Consider the following 21,402-nt stretch of genomic DNA (forward strand, 5'->3'; position numbering starts at 1 on the left):
GCACTTTTTGAGATGTCAAGTTCTTGACTGAGTAACACTTAAGAAACACATTAAAACAATTAAGATAATGAACTGCAAGATCTTGAATCTTTAAGAATCCATTCTTTTTTTAAACTACTTACATACAGCATAAATCTGGTAAATCTAGTAATCTAATAAATCTAGGAAGTGTGTTTTATACCTTTGTTCCTGTTCCTTCTGATTGGTAGGGCAGGTGTGTGTCTTCTAATGCATGTTTTAACAGCATAATCTTTTACTGATTGTAAGGCTGCATCAGCCCAAACGTTTAAATGTGTCAGGATATTCAATCTGATTGTGAAAATTCTTTTTTTCTTTAAAAATAAATGTGAATGATAATCCTCAACGAGTGGGCATCTCTAGCAGCTAAAAAGCGTTAGAACTGCGACTGAGAGAAGTCTGTGTTGACCTCAGTAGATGTAAATTCTGATCCTTAAATAAGTGGAAAGGGTTTTTACTAAGAATTAAGAGGGGAACAATTTTAAAAGAAGATATTGCTATCTAGTATTTCATGGGAAAAATATTTTTCTTCTTACGTAATTGGACTGCATAGTCCTGAATGGCTACTGTAGCTGAAAACTTAACTCCTACACTGCAAAGCTGGAAGAGGAATTACAATTGGAGACGGTCAAGAAAGTGAATTCGGACCTAGCAAACACTTTGCATGTAGTTTCTCCGATATATTCTAAACACAGAGAAGAGATCAAATGTAAGTGACCTGTTAGGGCTGCATCTACCTATAAGGCTTTTAAGTTTTTGCCCATTATTGTACCACTTTGCCTGAAACTGCCAACATTTTTGGCTGGCTTCAAAAGCAGGCAACAAGTAGTAAACAGGGAAAATTCTGACATCACCTAGTGAAATAACAACTAACTGTGTTATCTGTAAGGGAGGATGAAAAAACAAGGTACGAAGTGATAGTGAAATTTTACTCCAACTTGGCATTTGCTTAGTCCACTCGTTCAAAGTAAATAAATTATAGTAAATTGTATCAATTAAATTATTTATAAATTCATTACATTACCAATAACTATAAATTATACCATATTACGTTATTAACAATATATTATATAATTATAAAATTAGTATATTAAAAAGTAAGTATTATAGTAAGTTATGGAAGTATTACAGAATTATAGAAGGAAGTATCAGCCAGTGGAAATAAGAATTTTGTCGTTCGTACAAGGAAATAAAAATCTTAGAAGAGAAACACAAAAATTTTTCACCTCAGTTTTAGGTACAGTAATAACTATACTACAACTCATACAGCTGTACAGTTGCTGTATTTCAAAACTTCTTCAGGTATTGGCTAGCTTGTTTCATTTGACGTTAAGGGTGGAAAGGGGAAAATTTGTAACTGACTTAACAGTAGTAGTTACCCAGTGAATTTAGTTGCCCTGGATTAAAAATATATAAATTTCTGTTGTTGGAAATGTAAAAGTATGCAACTCAATGCTATATTTGCAGTGATCGACATGTTGGAAAAATGTTCTCCAAGTCCGCTTCCTTCTTAGACTATGTCAGAAAGTCTCTGAAAAAACTGGAACTAGATGATTCAAAGGTGAGTCACTAAATAGAGAGCGCATGTAAATTCTTGCATCCCTGTAAATTCTTAATGTCAGCACGATAGTGCAGCTGTATATATCTGAACCACCGAGTAGTTTGTATATTGGTGTATCAATATAAACTACTTTTTGTTATATTAATAGAGCCAATCCATATTTTATTTTTATGTATTAAAGACTTATCAAAGCAGAACTGGATTGTTTCATTTTGCAGGAAATTGACTTCCACTTATGAAATCTTTAAAAGATACTGTTTTAAAATTACAGTACTCTAATGACTTCATATCATATCAATCCTTTTTTATGTATGGTATCCATAACCAGAATATTTGAAGGACTTTCCCTTATCTGTGAAGTTAGTCCTACAAATCTCCTTTGAGCAACAAAAACCCACCAGATACTCCATTTTGCACGTGCAGTCATTTAGAGGTAAATACAGCTTTTTGTACATGCTAAGTAGGCATGAAGAAATCCTTGTCTGTGCTGATAAGACTACATCCTGATAAAAGTAGCTGTTGCACCCTTTTAAATTCAGCTGAAATACTACCCAGTGCAAACAATGTGCTATTTTTGAGTTTTAAGAAGTCCAAAAAAATGAATAATGAATTACATAGTAAATGCTTTGACCCTTTTTTATTTTCATTCTTTGTGCAGCAATATTTTCTTGGTCCCTTGTTTGGAGGTCTTTTGAAACTGAAAAATACAAAGTTATAGCAAGATAGGCAATTCCGTCCATGCAGTATGTTTCTCTTACAATTTTGTTCCAAAGGCATTTACTTTTGATTTTAGCCTTTGGAAGTCTCCTTAGGTAGCCTTTTAAGATCTCTGGTGCAGCCTCTGCATATGAAGGGCCTGATACTGTTTTCTTTATATTAATAAACATTAAGTATAAATATTAGGATTTTTAAATAATTTTCCTACATAAAGAAAATGTTAATACAAATCTGACATTTAAACTTGCAAATATCTTTCAGAGATTTTTTATATTCTTGAGTGTCTTATCTTGAGTACCTTAGCATTTTACAATACAACTGTTAAATTGGTCAACAGATGGCAACATAACATTAGGCCTGGGATATGACTGTGTGAGTCTCAAAACCACAACAGCTCTGGGAGAAGATGTTGTGAAATGGAGATGCTGGGGAGTATTATGTACATTATTAAGAAAATTAGTTCAAATCATACCAAAAGTAAGATTGGCAAGTACGCTAAATATTTAACTTGAATATTGTAGTCTCTGATAAAGCAGTGCTTAAAATGCGTAGTCAAAGTGCTAAATCACTTAAAATTTGCTAATCACATCAAAGCATGAACTAGGAGCAAAAAGGCAACACAAATAAATCACTAAATAAGTGCAAATGATATTGGAATCATGCTTACAGCATGAAGAAAAAAGTCTTGTGGCTGAATTTTCACTCTTTCTTTTAAAAGGATTATATTTCATTCTCTTTGTAAATTAAGTTATCTGTTTGCTTTTCTGTATAAATAGGCACTAACATCATGCAGTTACCCCAAGTGACAGTAGCTGCTAAAATGCTATCTGCCTAATTTTTTTGTATGATCATCAAAAAGCAACAGTGGATTGTTTGTACAATAATCAGCTTACTAAATTATGGATAAAACTCTGCTGGTAGGACTTCCAGCCATTGTACATTCTTTTCTTCGAAACCAGTGAGCATAGAAACTTTGTTTCATTCTGTCTGATTTTAGAAGTGCTGCCTTTTGCCGGAAAGGGTCCGAACAAATGCAAGTTGCCCTGACAAAAACATGTCTGCCAACACTGATTCAAGCTGCACATGTTTGTGTGTGAAAGCTAAAGATATGAATCAAGTACACGCTCTTTTTTTTGCTTATATTTCTCCTCATCTTCATGTACAGCTGGTTACATACTGCAGACTGAAGCTTATGCAGATCTAAACAATATTATTTTTTATTTCCCAGCTATATTCAAATCTGCAGCAATATAAAAACGGTGCTCTTTAGATATTAGCTTGAGGAAAGTTGTTACTGCTCCCTTCACAGTGGTTCTGACATTGCAGTTTTCATGATGGAGTCAGCACAATATCTACACAATATTGGAGAATGTGTTAAATTCCTTTCTTCAGAAAAAAAAAAACTTCAGCAGCTAAAAATGGGGTGAAACTTAAGCACTTGCTCTAAAAGACAACAAAAATCAAAGAGACGTTTATGCAGAATTTGTTTTCTAATTCTGTTATTAAAAATGAACAAAAGAGCAGCTGTACTGCATAGACCAAATATCTACTCTGTCTCCAGCTGTGGCCAAAAACAGATGCCTGGGGAAGAATATAAGTGGAGGGGAAGCATATATGAATGATACTTACAGAATAACCAAAAACATGCCTGTTGTTCACAAAAACGGAGGCACCCGTTGTCTTCATGCATAAAGTTATTTAGATGATGATAAAAGACAACTAAGTAAACTTTAGTAAAATTGAAAATGTTCTGTTCGTAGTTTCCCAAATATGGAGATAAAGAAAGCATCCACTACAGAAAACAGAAGGTTAGGGAAAGCTAGGGACATAGTGTAATACAACCACAGAGGACAGCGACAAGAAATTTTCACATGGGTCTCTCTTTTACAAATAGAAAATGTTGGATATTAAGAAAAAAAAAAACCACAAACAGATGCCAGAAAACTTTGAGTCATATGAAATATTAATGCAGGTCTTTGGCTATGCTTATTAGAAAATTGAAAGTGAGTTTAATCTCTGCATGATAATAAATATATTCAAAAGTAAAGGGAGAATAACTCAAATATTTTAGGGAGGCAAACAGCACATCACTGGCAGAACTTGCTAGCTTGGCATATGTGTTATAGTCCTGGATAGTTTTGGTCACTGTGGCTGAATCTAAACTATGGGACAGAAACTTCCTTCCAAACTCCTGATTCACAGTGAGCACAACAGCTACTTCCTTTATACACAGCAGTGTCTCTGTTCCAGATCAAAGGGTAGCCGTGGTACGATTCGAGAGTTTTCCAGTCTGGACAAATGAGGAGGCAGGATAAAGAGTGTAGCTGCATAAAACATCTCACCTGCGTTGATACTAGCTTATGTCAATCTATGTCTTTTACTAAGTATGGCACTAATGAAGAATCTTAATGAGGTATAAATATCCCCAAAAGTAAGTTGTTTTGTGCTGTAGTTTTTTAAGAAAGATAGATTGTTTAATCCTGTCAGCTCTTCGTATGAAAAAGCCCCTCTTCCTCTTTTCTTTTGTGAGACTGGCATGAAGATTGGAGCCTCTTTGCTTATTCAAAATGACCACCAGGCCTATTATGAAAAGACTGTCAATCAGGAGTAAGTAACGCCATGACTGTCGAATGTATGACAGAATGTTCTCGTTTTAGGAGAACAGAAAGGGCTCTTTTAGAGTGAGCTTGATGCTTCATCGGTATGTTTATACTGTTTCTAGCTTCAGAACTAGAGGAATTACTGCGCGAGCCACGGATGCCAGCACAGGGCTTCAGGGGTTGGTGTGGATACACCCTGAAGCAGTATTTTATTCCAGGTTGCTTACTTTGTCATTCTGTTCTTGTACACACTATGTTGTATGGACAGCGCGCTCATTGTGGCTTAGATATGGGAGAAATTGTTTCTATTAGAAGATTTCTTTTCCATGTTATTCACTGTTTTACCTCCTGAAATGATCTCCTACTTGAACATGTAAGTGCGACTCCCAGCTTGAGAGAAGGAAGTGTTTATACTGTTCTTTCTCCTAGAGAAGTTGTGCGCTCTTACACTGTTAGTCTTGTTTCTTTCAAACAGAAATAGTTCTTCCTCTTGCTGCAGCTCTTCAGCAGAGTATATTTCAGCTCTGTTTATAGCTTTCTTGTAGATTGATTTAAAAGGAAGCCTTTTTACTAATGCAGTTAGCTACTGATTAGGACAGGAAGTGCTGCAAGTGGCATTGCTGTGATAAAGTTTGCCAAAGCAAAATGTTTTAAATCCTTGTATAAACTACTTTATACAAAATTTTAATGTGTTTCTAGTGTCTTTGAAGAAAAAAAAAACTTTCCTTAAATTCCCTTGTGTCCTGTACTTAACGAGATAAATCAGCAAAAGGTCTTTTATAGAGCCTGACTCTAAGGTGAGTTAAGGGAGAGAGTACTTACAGGGTTAAGGCCTGGATGTGTGGCTGACAGATTTGATTGGGATCCACAGGTCTAGCAAGGGTGACATTTCTGTTAATAAGTGAGAACCTTGGAGCTGTGGAGCTGTTTAACAAACAGACACTGGCCAGGATTAATTTGAAGTACAGTCTGGAAATAAGGATAGAACGCTACTTAGTGCCACATCTGATGGCAAGAAGATATACAGGGTTGGAAACACTTCTGACATCTGCAAAGAAAAGCTATTAGTCACTTTGATTTCATCTCATGCTGTACTCACACTATGGTTACCTTTATGGGCTAATAACATATAAGGTAGTTACTTTGTCTTAGTCAAAATACTTCACAAATCACTTAACTCTTTCAGATGTAGGTGTAGGCTGGGGAGATACAATAGCAGTTCCAGAGGTAGGGTCACCTTAAGCTTTCACATGCAGTTAGAAGTTTACGTGCCAGACAGTGAGTGTATCTTTGCAAATTTATTTGGTTTTGGTTAACCCGGCTTGCCTTCAAGTCTCCTGTGAGTGGTGTTTTCCAGTTTTGAACAGTCAAATGTTTGCACATAACCTGGGGTTTTCCCCCTGAAAAAGTCATTTATTTGGCTGGTGCCCCATATAACAACCCAAGATACGATCTGCAACAATAAACAGATGGTCAGTGCTGAGTTTCCACAATCCGTGTTTCCTCTAACCTTGACCAGACTTCTCAAAAACAGCTGCTGCCCATTTGTTTTCTTCTGATCCTGTGTTTTAGGTGGACCGTCCCACATAGATTTACAGCTATCAGGTCTAAACTAGTGGATCGTAAAGGGCACTAGACATTTCCGTGAGGTGTTGTACCTATCACAACAGCACTTAAATTAGTAACACAGTAAGAGGCATGTATAGAAAACTGATGTCCTGTAACAAGTTCATTTATCATCATCTTCAGTAATTTAAACAACTTTGATATTTGATATATTATGTATTGCAACGTTAGCGCAAAATGTATTCTGAGGCCTTGATTTAGCTGTTCAGCTAGATTGAGCTGTAAGTACTGTCATTCTATATATTTTACAAAGGTTATGTATTCATAAGTATATTCAATTAAACAAATGTGTTAGTTCATTCTTTCTCTACAATAACCGAGACTTTTTGGTTTATAATTTTAAACATATGATTTATAATTATATATACATTTTGACTTATATTTTTATAAGAATTTCTGAAATGGTTGCATATCATTCATTAATAAGCTAATCCTTTTTATATAGTAAATCCACAGTATTTAGTTTTGAATAGTAAAACTGGTGGATAATACTGAAATCAGAATTTATTTGAAAATGTGCTAATTGTTTTATTCACTGACTGGTTATTTTTGCCAGACAAAATTATATAAATTGTTTTCTGATGTCTTTGGACACTTTCTGTATAGCTAATGTGTATATTTGATACATTTCATACAGCAGTAGTGATTTTCTTTAAAGCAGTGATTCTTTTTAAGAAAACCGTTAAAAGAGCATTTGCTTTGATGAAGCAAACACATAATAATAATATTTAAAGCCTGAAAGCTAAATAACTGAGCCAACTGATATCTCAGTGCTATTATTATTAAGTAAGAAATTAAGTTGATCACATGGTTTTTATAAGATACTAATAAAATTGTTGATTTTTTTAAAATAAAATTATGATATGTTAATTTAAAAATAAGTATTTTTACTCTGGGAGCATAAATGTGTACGTGTATTCCAAGTTTCTCATGATTTATCACTATTTTAGAACTGCAGTTTTAATGTATGCATTTCCTTTTCATAATTGCTCAGATGGCAGATTGAACACACATTGAAGAGATGCCGTCTCATATTTTAAGATAAGCCTGTTATTCATGTTAGCTAAATCTATATTTAATATATTGGGCTCTGTCCTGAATAAATTTTCAGCAGGCACAGCTTAGGCTATGCCTGTTTGCATTTATTTATATGTTAATAGTGCTCCTTCTAAAATTAATACAAAAATAGTTCCAATTTACTGCATTCAGATTCCTGTAGTATTAGATGGAAAAACTAAAACACCATACAGCCAAGATTTTAAAGATGAGACTTCCAGAGACTCCTAAGAGAGCTGGATGTCCTGATCGCATTACTGTTCTATGAAAATGCCATGTTGTAACTGTATCTTGCAGATAGCTTCGCTATGAGTGGCCAGGAAAGTGTATGGAAACTCATTATGAGCGTTCTTGGGATTAATCCGTAAGATCATATTTTCCCCCTTTACAGAAAAAAAAAAACAGGGGCCATCTGACAAGCCTTTAAGAATTTTGTGGTCTCTCTGAGGAACATGTTGGTGGAGGCTCTGTCCCTCCATGGTGGCTCTCAGTCCTTCCCTGTCATGAGCTGTCCTGCTAATTCTCTAACCGTGATCTGTTCATGTAATGGTGAGTAGTCCTTGAGGGTATTACCTCCCATACCTGCAGGTTTCTGGTATGGATATGCATTTGATATGGTATGCATTTAATTAAAAAAAAGTTCTTCCGATTCATTGAACTTGTACATATCTATGTCAAAGTATGTTGCACAGAATATTTTGCGTTTTCCCATTGTTTTAAAGCATGTAATTAGGAGACACTGTGCCCTGTACATATCATTGACAAGCAACATTGCAATTAAATGAACAGTGAGCCTGGGACAAGATAAAAGAGGCCGCCTGTTCTTATGGAGCTTATCAGAATAAACTTCATTATGGTATTTAGGAAGCTACACAGGGAAATCATTTAAGTCCCACAAAAATCTTAAAGGATGGGATTTTGGTGCATCTCTAAAAAGTTGTTCATTCGGTAAGTCAGATTACTTTTTTTTTTTTTAAATGAACAGAACTTCCAAAAGCTGAAAGTGAAACTGTTTATTTTTATGTATCATGTTTCTGTTTTTCATTTTTTAAAAATAATAGAGCTAGGAAATTCCATTCTTCCTAGAAAATGCTTAATAAGGTTTCCACAGCCATGTCAGAATATGCTAATGTGATAAACTCTTCTTTACTTCTTCTGCCTTTAATGTATATGATATTTTCTGATTTTTGCAGAAAAAGTTGTTTTCCACCTGAATTTCTGATTTATCGACTTTACAAGATTTTGACTAAAGGAGCATGACATTCTCTAAGCTTATGCCTTAGGAGTAGCTGAATGATGAATTTCTAAGTTTAAATTCAGCTCTTATGAGAACTCTTTAATCAAATAGACTTTCCTAAACTGCCTAAATTCAAATGGAAGAATATCTTATTCAGAATTCTGAAAATATTCATCTGTAATATTCCTCAGTTTCTAAAAATTGAAATAGATTCTTTGTAGGAGTCTTAACTACAGAATTACTGCTGGCAAATTTATAATTTAAGTTTTACTGTGGTGAGCTATTTGAGATACCACCAGACTAAATCAATTTTATTTTCAAGTACATCGTTTAAAAGAATGCTAAATATCACTAAAATGTGTTCTGAGGACTTGGTGGATATCTGTAAAGATCTTTTTTTTTTTTTTCTCATTTCTATCTGCTAAATTGCATTAAAAGAAGGTGCTTTTTTGGTAGTCAAATATTATAAAGGTAGACCTCGCAGCTGCTGCTCTGAAAGGAGCATGACTAGCCTTTTTGCTGTAATAAAGCATTTAGGAGCACCACCCTGCTCTTTTTGGGCAATAACGTTTGCCAGTGCCTCTTAAAACATCACTGCGCTGGGTTCTGTTTTAAGGCAGTAAAATGCCTGCCTTGACCTAATATGTTAGAATCATCCCCTCTTTAATCTTCCCAAACCACAGCACTTCCAGGAAGTCATCCTGGGGCTATACTGCAAGAGAGAAACGTCCATCTTGTAATTGGTGACACAGAAAAGCTGTGTCACCTGCCCCTTGGGAACAGCACTGGATCTTTCTAAGCTTTTGTACATCACATAGTACATACTGTTTCCATACCTGCTAGAAATGTCTAATGCTAATATAACGTGGAGCAATGTTGTGCTGAATGAAGAAGAAAAGAAATCAGTCATGATTTTGGTCAGAGTTTGATACAGAACAGTTCTTGGCAGTGTCTTTTTTTCAGTGAGACAGAGAAGATGACATTAGGTAATCGGAGATGAGCTTTTCTTAGCTGACCAAAGAGCGTCACTTGATTTGTAATGTCTCCTCAGCAGCAAGTGGTGGAATATTATAAAATGCAATTGGCAGATGTAGGAAAATAAGAGGAAAAATCATATTCTGTGGCTTAGTTTTAGAGTTATTTTAAAAAGTGTTGAAGACACACACACTTAGGATTTGGGAACTATCAGTAGTGCAGTTGCACAATGAAATAAGATGTGCACCAACTTGAATTTATAAAACTCTACCTAGAACTAAAAATGAGAACTCCTGCAGAGACAAGGGATTTTTACTTTTAAACTGAGATTTCTTATAATCTTGAGGGATCTTGATGCCTAGCCTTCACAGTGTACACCTCAACCTGTAAACTTCCCTTCTTAGGGAAATATTGAATGAAGGCTCAGGTAGCACTTCTGCTACAATGTATAAAACGTATGTGCAGCAATGCTGTTGTGAAATATGATTGTTTTTCAAACAGACAAAATACTTATTACAGTTAGGGTAGTATAACATTGTGGTCTGAGAAGGAATTTTGAGAGATTTGACTTTTATATCAGTTAGATACAATTATAAGTAACAAGACTGCATTCATCTGAAACATTTTAAATGAGGTTCTAAATATACTTAAGTACTGTTACGTTATCTGTTTGTTTCGCTATCTTAGTCACAGGAGAATTGTAGCAGTATGGTGTGGTCTCACCAGCTTTTCAAACTGATCTAAGCCAGTGCTGCCGCTAAAAGGGTTGCCTTGTTACTTCCTTGTACCGGTGCTAGTTTTCATGCTATTGCTGGTAGAAGAAAGGGGAGGGAACTTGGAAATGTGCAATCAGTGCAGGGGAAGGCAGTCTCTTTTAAGCAGCAAAGAGGAATTACGTCTGTTTAAACTGCCTGTGGAACAGCATCCTTAGGCTCTGGCTCTCCTGTGTAGGCAGTGTGCAGTGTTGGACAGTACAAAGAGACTTTCATTCAGTCAAAATGTTCTTAGTCTAGAGAAAGAGACAGCTCTGTAAAAATACTCTCTGGTGAAGTTTTGAGTGTGACATTACCAGTTCTCACCCGCCTTCTGCCTCTGTGTTTTCTTTTCAGCCTGTACTCAAGCAGCATGTTTGTGTGACTGAGTCCAACTTGGGTGTGCTCAGACATGCAGTATCTTATTTTTTCCCAAGGCTCTGTTGGTGTTTGTAACAAGTGAGTAAGGTCTGTGGTGTAGTTTTAGTGCCACCTTCAGCATATGGTATAGTTATAACTAGGACAGTGGAGACCTTGCTGCCTTCTGGTTCCTCTTTGTTGTTTTGGCTATTTTAGCCACCAAACCAATCCAAAACAAAATTGACTTAAAGGAAAGCATACACCATCATCACAGTCCAGAGGGATGAGGTGTTTGTGCTCACAATCCAGTAAAGCCCAGGAGACATTGTAGCTAAAGCTGCAAAGAAATACTAGCCAAAACCTCTTTGTATATGCTGAAGCTTACTTGAATATCAATAGCAAGAGTGCAATCTTTGGGTGCAGATTAGTAAGACAAGTGTGTGTTATAAGTGTTTAGGTTCTTTCATGCATTTTCACTCATGTCATAAGATCATAGTATCAACATAATGTAAGAAAAAAGTTCTGTGCATGTATTTAAACATTTTTTATATATGCAAATACGTAACACTGCATAGAGAACAGTTGTATGCACAGCTCCAACAGCTACATGAGGTTTGCTTTGCACACATAGGTCCAACTCTATTCCTGAAAATTACAAGCGATAATTTACTCCTATTTCACTTGGAAGGGTAACTGAAGATTGTGTTGTGTGCCTTTTAAGAATTGGAGCGAGGTGGCAGACTGTCCCAGTTTCAGACAAACCCAGTCCAATCTAGGTGTTGGTCTTCTTCCAATAAATTGGCCATATACCTAGTTATCAGTTACCCTTTTCATGCCCTTTTCTAAAAAAAGCTCTTCTATGGACATGGTCTCTCTTTTTCAGTTGACCGGTTGTATTGAATTGGGTCACCCACCAAACTTGTAATTGAAGTACAATTTGGAGCATTACCTAATCTATCCACACTAGCAAGATGCATTTACAGCGTGTTAAGCAAGAAGGGAGAAGTAAAGCATCTGGGCCCAGTACTTGAGTATGGCAACATCCAGGAGACATTTTTTGACCCAGCTTTTTATTTGTGAAACATTTCACAGTTTGTTTTGTTTTAATTGCATGCTTCATGCTGAAAAAGGGAGAACACAAAGGACGAAAAAGCAGAAAGGTTTTATGTTCATATCTTCACAAATAAAGATCTTTATGTTTTAATTCCAAATAACCTGTAATATCAAAACTCTGTTATACTAAAACCCTTTTAATTCTGAGTAGAAATGAAAAGCTCATAGAGCAGAGGTCAAATAAAGTATTTTTTTGTCTCATGATTAATATATTTTAGCAGGTTTGGCTTTTTGGAGAGGAAGAGAAAAAACCTGCTCAGATATTTGCACAGCTTTAATGAAAATAAAGTGGCAACAGGATCAAATGAGTCAGTACATTAATACTGTCAGATCACGTGTGGAAGCTTTCATAGTAGGAAAAGAAGTACTTTCCAGATTAAAAAAATATGGCTGACAGACCACAAAAACTCTAACCCAGCCCCTTGTTTTAAGGCAAAATTAGAATTTTGGGTCATTCCTGAAAAATATTTGTCTAAATTTCTTAAAGCTTCCTTTGATCAAGACCCACAACCCCCAGACTTTAATTAACCTCACAAAGAGGAAATTTCTTGAGATCTGTGACTGGAATTTTTTTTTTTTGCTGTGACATAAGCCTATTCTTATCTTGTCCACTGCAGACATGGAGAACAAACTGTTCCCTGCCTCTTTGTGGCAGCCTTTGAAATACTGTTGTTATACCTACTCTCAGTTTTCTCTTTAGCCTGTTCAGTTCCAGTTCTCTCAGTCTTTCTTCATTGGTCATGTTTTCTAGATGTCTGACCATTCTCTTCACTCTCTCAGGGCTTTTTCAGCTAGTTTATTTCTTTCTTTGAAATCTGATGCCCAAAAATGGATACAATATTCCAGCTAGAGCATTACTGCTGCCAAGCAGAGTTGAAGGATTACTTCCTATGCTTTGCAGGCTGTTCTCCCATACATATAGTAGTACGATGATTGCTTTTTTTGCGTTAGCACAACTTTGACTCTCACTCAGCTTGTGATCTGTTATATCTCCCAGATTGTCATTTAGTGTTCCCCATTCTGAACAGATGATTATTTCTGTGCAAGTATAGTCCCTCCTGCTTTTTCCTATAGCATTTCAAAGTTTTTTCCCAAGCAATTCTCCAATTTCAGAATATTATTCTAAGTTCTAGCAGTGTCATCTTGTTAAACATTTGTAGGCATAGTTAATGTGGTTTCTGTTTTATTAGATCGTCCTTAAAGAAAACAATGAATTTTGTAGTAGAACTCCACACAGTATGTCTTTTCAGTTATTGAAGGACTCATTAATAGCTACTCTTTGGTTATAATTATTCAAACAGTTTTCACTCACTTTATAATACTTTCACCGGAACCTTGTTTCCTAAATTTGCTTATGAAATTGATATGTGAAACGGTGTCAAAAATCTTACTGAAGTCAAAATATATGACAACATTTTGTTTTTCCCAATCATGAGTCCTTTTTCCCTTCTTACAACCAAACTGAATTGACTTGGTGTGATTTGTTCTTGACACACTGTTGACTATTACTCATCTGCTTATCTTTCAGTGTTTTTAAATTCTTTGAGTAATTGTCTGGTTCTTTTCAATGCATTGAATTTGAACTGACTGGTCTATAATGAACCAGCTCCTTTCTCATTACACTTCATAAGTTAGGCATGCACCTACTAGTAATATACTGCTCTTCAGAAGTTCCTAATGACAATTAGTTCTGAAGGTTACTTCATTTTGTTCTTGGCTATAATACCTATCTGATTTGAAAACATATAATTTATGCAAGTATTCTCTAGTCTGCTTCCCAATCTTAGGCTTTGGTTTTACTTGTGATTGGATTAGGCACGTGCTCTCAGACGACCTTTCTAATAGATGTGCAAAAAATGTGTTAAACACTTTAGCCTGCCTAGTGTTTTGGCAGTAACATTATTTTTTTGCTGAGTTGTAGGCTAGCTCTCTCCAGTCACCATAGGGGAGCCATACTTGAAATGCTAAATTCTGAAAAAGTGAATCAGGTTCTTTCAGCTCTTTCCAGCAGCCTCCATCACCCGTAATATTGCAAAGCCACCTTCCACTCCTCTGACAGATTCCTTTGATGGCCTGCTGAACTGCCATCTTTAGCATCCAGAACTGCAGACAGCAGAAGGGTAAAGACATCTCAGCTTTTAAGAACTGAAACATGTTTTGACTCTGCTGCCCTGTGGAGAACATGCTGTGTGAACAACACTGGTGATCGTAACTCTGGCTGCCTGTTATGGCACAGTGGCCTCTAAGAGCTGAAAAGGGAAGGTGCATTTGGTTTAGTCAAATTATTGAACTGCCTTTGCATCAAATTCGGCCCAGAATCACAGTGTTTGCAGTTACAGTGGCAGTGGTGGCAACATTGCATCATATAATTTGGAAGAGGGGAACATGTAGTGGTGCAAGGTCAGTAGGCAAAGTTTTATTTCAAAGGTAGGTAACTTGAGACACAGAGAAACTAAGTATTATTTCTAGAATCTGACAGCAGGTTTTGCAATGTGAAATGCCATCTAGGAGTCTGGACTTAAGCATGTTACTCTGACATGAGACTCCACTCGTCAACTATTTAGAGGAAATCTCTTGGGCTTTGGGGAAAAGGGGGTATGTTAAGATGTGTGGGACAGGAAATGAGAACGTTATCTCTACTTTAGTGTGTAATACTCACTTAAGAATGGTTAGAGCTTTCTGAATGATGAATATATTTCAATATGTCATGTCAGTGTAAAATGCTGTCTGAAGAAAAGGTAATGTAAATGAGAACTGAAAAATTGTTATAGGAAAATTATTGTAAACCTTAGGAAAGTGCTAATTGCAAAAACAGTAGACAGATTTCATTTTGTAGTGTGACTTTCAATTAGTAAAAAAAAATTCATTTTAAAATTGCCTTGAAAAAGTAACTAGAACAACTCTGATATCTTTTTTTTATCCCTTGCAGCTCCCAGACAGCTGTATAATGGATTACTATGAAAAATACAAGCACAGAATGAATGAGCTCGAAGCATTTAATATGGTAAAAATCATAGGATTAATACCATTGCCTTGTACATATGTGCTAGTCTAGAACAAAGCCCTGTTAAGTTTTATGTGGAGGTGGACTGTCTTACACTGTGGTATGCAGTCTCAAAAACAAAGCTGCTCCCCCCTCCAAACTTTGGAGCATATCCTATTCCAAAACTATATTAGGTGTTAGTAAAATAATAAAGAGAACACATGGAAGATTCTTTTTCAAGAGGGACTATTACCCTGAAAAATGAAATGTTAGTCCCCTTTTAAATCTAGACTGGTCTCCATGCAGTTATTTCATAAAAATCCATTTTATTAAAATTCATTATTTCCCTCTTTAAAATTGTTCTGCTTCATATAATATCATTTTCTTGTTGGATAGTGCCTCAAAGCCAACTAAATAACATAGTTTTCTAGCTTTATGACATTCCATATATTTTTGATCTTTAATATAATCTGTTTTGAAGATGTCCATCCCACAGGGAAAATTGGCAAGGTGACATTTGCACAACAAATCCACTAGAAAATGATTGACCTTCTTGGAATTCTTTTGTGGAAATGTAGCCATTTGGAAGTCTGTTGGCTCTTTTCCTAAAGTCATAATAGCATCTAATCTTTCAGCTGAAGGTTGTTCTGGCTCCCTGCATAGAAGTTTTGATACTTCTGGATCGTCTTTGCTACCTCAAGGAGCAGGTATTTTTGCATTATATTTTATGATACCCAAAGGCTACATCAGTGAAATGAGGCTATTTCAGCCAATTTATTACTGTACAGACCCAAAAGTCTCTGTTGCAGAATTATTATTCTCATCATATTTACAGAAGTGTAAGTATTCATTCATTTTAGTATAAACATATGCCCAGCAGATGTTTTTATTTTCAATGTAGCAGCAACAGTAAAGTTTATGTTCTTTTAATTGTACGGTAATTACTGCTCAATAGACAGTAAAAAAATAAATTAAATATGCAAGAAAATCTCAATTTATACAACATATTGAGATATTTAATAATTTAAAGGAATATTGGAAATTCTAAACAAACATTATGCTGTGCATGCTAGAGCTTCCAAATAATATGTTTCAGAATGTGTACTTCACGAAATTTTGAATTAGGTCCAAACTGCTCATGAATTCTTTTTATTGTTTCTTAATTAAGATCTATGATGAGAGAGGGTGCACTTTTGCCAACTGTATGGGTCGACTGAGGTACATTTGACTAACATACAGTCTGGATATATTTTGCAAGTAGAGACCTGGGATATAATAAGCAACTGCTACTGCGTTTACTCTGTAATGATTTATATATTACAGTGTTTCTGCTAACACTACTTTTGAGCTTGGCCTGATTAACTCAGAAGCAACAATCATACCTTCTCTGCATCACTAAATATTTTTCTGACAAGTTATAATTTGTTAAGAGGAAGTGGTAGTCTCTTGTAGCTTTTGCTCCTGGCCATGGTCAAAATGAAATTTTAAATTAAATTATAAAACTATTCATGTGAACAGCTCTGTTTTTCCACTATAAACCTTTCATTTTAATGTCTCCATTTTATCATAAATAAAAATTCACTTTATTCTCTAGCATAGCACACTTGGAACAAATGAGTTGTATGTAGTAAATATATGCTTTTATTCTAACTGGTGTTTTACAGAAAGGCAATCTGAAATATTTAAATAATGATGTATTTTCCCAAATGCCAACCAGCTATAAATGACATAAAGATTTGTACGATTTCCAAGAGGGAAGATCAGACTTGCTGCATTTAGCACTAATTTACCTTTTCTAAATGTAATATACCCACAGATTTAATCTTGTACTGGTTGATTCACAAAATATGTTTAGGAAGGAAAAACAGAAATGATAAAAGCCATATGCAACATGGGGACCAAATCCAGCTGGCCTGATTCACTTGAAAAGTCAGTTAATTAGCTTCAGTAGTTGTATGCTGCATGAAATGAGTAGGACTTGATACTTGATTTCTTTGCTTCTACTTTGCTGAAAAAAAGCTTTATTGATGAGGGGGGTGGTAAGCTGTCACTTGATAGTACCAAAACTAATTTAATGACTTTAAAATATATAGTGTTTTGGGTATTGCTTGTTCACAACAAGCTTCCAGTAATTTTGTTATTAGATAAGTGTTTTTCCTCCTTAACATTAAGAATAATATTTTTGGTTTGCAATTTCATATTTGAAAGTATGGGCATATTACCATATCCTAACTTTTAAGCCAAACACATTTTTATGTATTTCAATCATATATCATTTTACAGGACAACATTGCTTGGTCTGGACTTGTGAAGTTGTTTGATCCGGTGAAATCCCCCAGATGCTATGCAGTTATTGCTCTGAAGAAACAGTCATGTTTTTAAGTGGAAGCAAACTGCAGATAGGTTGAAATCTCTGAACTGATACTGCTATTTCCTCACTTTTATTCTGTTATTTTTAAGTGATTCCTCAAGTACACTGGTGCATTTGGTAACTGTTTGGTTTATATCTGCAGAAGTAAAAACGTAATGCCTCTGTGAATCATGAGAAATTATAAATAGTGAGCTGTAGCTCCTTTATAAATACCACTGCTTCCTTATGTCAGTTATTAAATAAAGTTTAAGATCTGATTTTATCATAAAAGTTATGACCCATATGATATGATTAGTGTTTTAAAATAGCTTTAATGTTTCTTGTTCATTATACTTACGTATCAGTGTTCCTTCTCTTGATAATTTCTTCTTTTAATTGCAAGATCATTGTTCTGCATACCTTCTCGATTGTTACCAGTGGCTGGGATCAGCTGTCTCAGACTAGCCTTGCCTTTGTCTTTTCTGGATTCAGATTCTGCACAGTTTAAAAAGAAAATTAACCTATACTGTAGACAAGAGGTGGTTAAACTGAATGGGATGTTGGTACTTTCCTGTTCTCCGAGGTATCAGGACCAGCTTTCTTATGCAACAACCTAGAAGAACCTAGGGCTTTTCTAATGCTAGGTTTTGTATTAACGAGTACTTAACGAATGGTTTTGTATTAACCCCTAATGGAAAACATGTTAGTATTATTTGTATAGTGGGACTGTAGTGGACAATGATAATCATGGAAATTAGACTGAGATTCATATCTGAGTAGAAACAAATTTTAGTCAGTTTCAGTCTGCAAAATGTAATGAGAGCTTTTGAACTGGGCTATTCAAGAAAAGAAGGTAAGGTATCTTTCTAATGTGCCACATCTTTCTTGATGTGTTGTTCACTTGGAAGAAATATTTTTTGGTAGCGTTAAGTTCACTGCTTTCTGCTTCAGGACTCGCAATCCTTGTTAGGTCCATGGATCCAGTTTGAGCTTCTCACATTTGTTTAATTTCAGTAGGTTCAATCCTTAGAGGTGCTGAACACCTGCAGTACCCAAGGAAGCTAACAGCAGTTGCATGTGCTCACAGCATCTCAGGAGTAGAGCTAAGAAAAGAAAATGGGGCGTTCCATGTGTGAGACTTTTTTTATTGCACAGGGAGGACTAAGCAAACTAGCAAGCTGATAGATTTCTTTCTCAGGAGAGGAAGCAAAAGAAATGAAAAACTTCTTAACCTCTAAGCATCTGGCAGGAAAAAAAAAAAGCATTTGATATAGAGAGATAATCTAAAGTAAATAAATGTAAAAGTATAAATAATGTAAACATACAGAAAATGTAAGAAAATCATGTTTTATTACATTATGCTCTGCTAAAGCATGAAGGCTGTTAGTGAAATGTTACAACACTGTCATCCCAGTCTTGTGTGCTATTACAAGAAAATTCTTGGGGCTCAAAATGACTTTTTTTCTGTTTTGAGTTGATTCTTCTGCTGTTTCAAACCAAATACTTGAAACTGGGCAGATATGACACCCAAATAAAAGCTCAGTTATTCACGGAAAGCAGGTGCTTAGAAGTACCCTGTTATGGCCAAAAAGTATTGGATTCAGCAAGCCTTGACTGGTTTACTTTGAACACAGTCCAAATTGCATAGTACATAGAGAATATAGCTAATTTTGTGCAATACTTTAATGTGTGTAACTCCATCTAAATCCCAAGTTACATTCTTATTACTATTTTAAGAGGACATTTGAAACAGTTTAGAATAACAAGCACATCTTTATGACTAGCCCAAGTGCTTTTGCACTGATTCAAAAAGATGTGAATAAATTTGCCTATCCCCCCCAACTTCTCAGGCTTTTCCAGTGCTCATGCACTTTGTAGTCTGTGCAGGCAATGACAGAGGCAATGTGCTTCTTAGAATAATAGCTATCAAGAGGTTTATATGAAGGGTTTGCATTCAGCAAAGTCAGTTGCTGTCTGCTCTCAAAGCTGTTTTGAAGCTTTAGATGCCTGAATACCTATAAGGTATATTGTTTACATAATGGAAGACTCCTTGATAGTAATCGAGATGAATCAAACAATTTTTCATTTTGGTTATTGCCAGAAATTCTCCCATAATGTAAATAGTATCCTAAATGAGATAATGTCATTTGACAGAAAATAATCCCCATTTCTTTTCACTTTGAGAGTGAGTTATGTACCCTGATATATCCCTTAAGAAATATTGGATATACCTGTTTTTCCTCAGGTATTTGCCTGATATTATATTCATGTCACACCGATGCGTTCTATAGCAGACCTGGTGTGTTTTATTTATGCTTCTTAGGGCTGCAACATATTCTTGGATGGAAGAACAAGAGGATATACATAGGTCATGTGCAACCTTAGTATCCAAGAGTATGTCGCAGCCCCTAAGATCTCTAAGCTGCTTTTGTGGCAGTAAACTTTAATTTTGTGGGTCTGATTCATGCCTTAGAACACCACCTCATTAAAAAAAATGTGCTGTTCTTGTTTCTGGAATTTTAGTTTCACAGTAGTTCTCATTAATGTAAAGGTTTTTTATTACAAATTATTTTCTCCATTGACATTATTCATTGAATTACTGTTAAAATAATGACTATCTGTTTGGTGTGAAGATGCTTTTGCTGTGTCGTGATGTAGTTAATATCTTTAGACTCAGGATCTGTATGTCCTATGATGGCTTAAAATCTATACAGAGTAAACATGCTAAATCAATATATCTGTTGGGGACAGCGGTATGCCTTGATGGAATGTGCTTTCCTGTCAGTACGTAGTGGTTTAGATATACTTTTTACTCCTAAAAAACATTCATAAATGTGTCCTTATATTGCCAGAGATCACTGATACTGAGGGCAGGTGGTAAGAAAGAACCAGCACCAAGAAAGTCTTCCCTGCTTAGGAGTGAAATAACATGGTGCTTTAAACTTCCTTTTCTCTGAGAAGTAACTGAATACTCAGTACTTACTAGTATCTTCAAATCTCTTTAGCCCAAGAGTCTTATCATTCTTACTGTTATATATCCTCATTCTTACTGATAGGTATCCCAGGGCTCTGAAAGGGGTGGAATCCGTGCTAGACCTAGGAGGCGTGAAGAATTTTCAGAGTTCGTAATCAATACAGAGCAGAAGTATGGGTGTCCAAGCATATTAATTGGCCACCTTAACACTTAGAACTGTGACTTTAGCTTCCTTACTTACTTCCTAAGATCTGTTCAAATTTTGTAGTTTTCAAGATTCCCATGCTTCCTGCTAGGTGGCAACATGGCCTAATTCTCTGAGATCCAGCTGCTGTTTCCTTACCAGGTTCACCTGAAATAACCAGCTCAGTTTAGTGGTTCTAAATTCTTTACCTCCAAGCAACTGCTTGAATAAGCCTTAGTTAGCTGCTTTGAATTCACTTATCCATAGCTGTTATCTTTGTTAATGCTATATTTCAGAATACCCTGAGAAGAGGAGTAAAACCCTTCCTAGGTTTAGGATGCCACACAGAAGTTACCGTTGTTATGTTCCGTGCAGTTTTCTCCCTTTAAGCCTTGAAATTAATGCCTGCAGATCAGACAGATTAATAACTGACAGACAGCCTGAGAGGCATAGGGTATTAAAAAAAAAAAAAAAAAAAACTATGCACAATATCTTATTTCTCCTCAGGAGTCCTTTTAGATTCAGGAGCTCTGAGGCATTTTCTTCACAGAAGTTTCAGTGCACATCATCATCAAACCTCCAAGGAAACCCACCAACGTAATGATCTGCCTCAAACTGTTAGAACATGCTGCTGTACACCAAACTTTCCAATACTCACCTGCATCCTCCTCAAGGCTGTCTGCAGTGTCTGTATCAAACCAGAGAGGAATAAATAGATGTTTATCTCACCATCCTATTGATGCTGCTATGAAATCTGCAAAAGAATGACACTGTATTCTCCGCTTAGTTCATTTTAGAAGGCAACACAACTCTTAAAACTCCTGGATTCTAAGGAATGGTTTCTAGATTACCAATGAAATTTAGAAGAAATTGAAATGGTACCACATTTGTGTATT

General features: G+C 35.6%; 1 protein-coding gene across 2 annotated transcripts in view; it reads left to right on the top strand.

Annotated features, from left to right (window-relative positions):
• Positions 1 to 20,965, top strand: part of METTL25 (methyltransferase like 25) — a 60,091-nt gene extending 39,126 nt beyond the window's left edge. Inside the window, exons 9-12 of one of the 2 annotated variants that reach the window (XM_068936488.1) lie at positions 1,486 to 1,579; positions 14,945 to 15,019; positions 15,634 to 15,705; positions 17,282 to 20,965. In XM_068936488.1, the coding sequence (XP_068792589.1) occupies positions 1,486 to 1,579; positions 14,945 to 15,019; positions 15,634 to 15,705; positions 17,282 to 17,380 (340 nt within the window). In that variant the 3' untranslated portion in view covers positions 17,381 to 20,965. Of the gene's footprint in view, positions 1 to 1,485; positions 1,580 to 14,944; positions 15,020 to 15,618; positions 15,706 to 17,281 lie in introns of both variants that reach the window. The other variant, XM_068936483.1, reaches the window with a different exon arrangement.
• The last annotated feature ends 437 nt before the right edge of the window (positions 20,966 to 21,402 follow it).

Source organism: Struthio camelus, chromosome 1 (assembly GCF_040807025.1).
Source record: "Struthio camelus isolate bStrCam1 chromosome 1, bStrCam1.hap1, whole genome shotgun sequence".
NCBI lineage: Eukaryota > Metazoa > Chordata > Aves > Struthioniformes > Struthionidae > Struthio > Struthio camelus.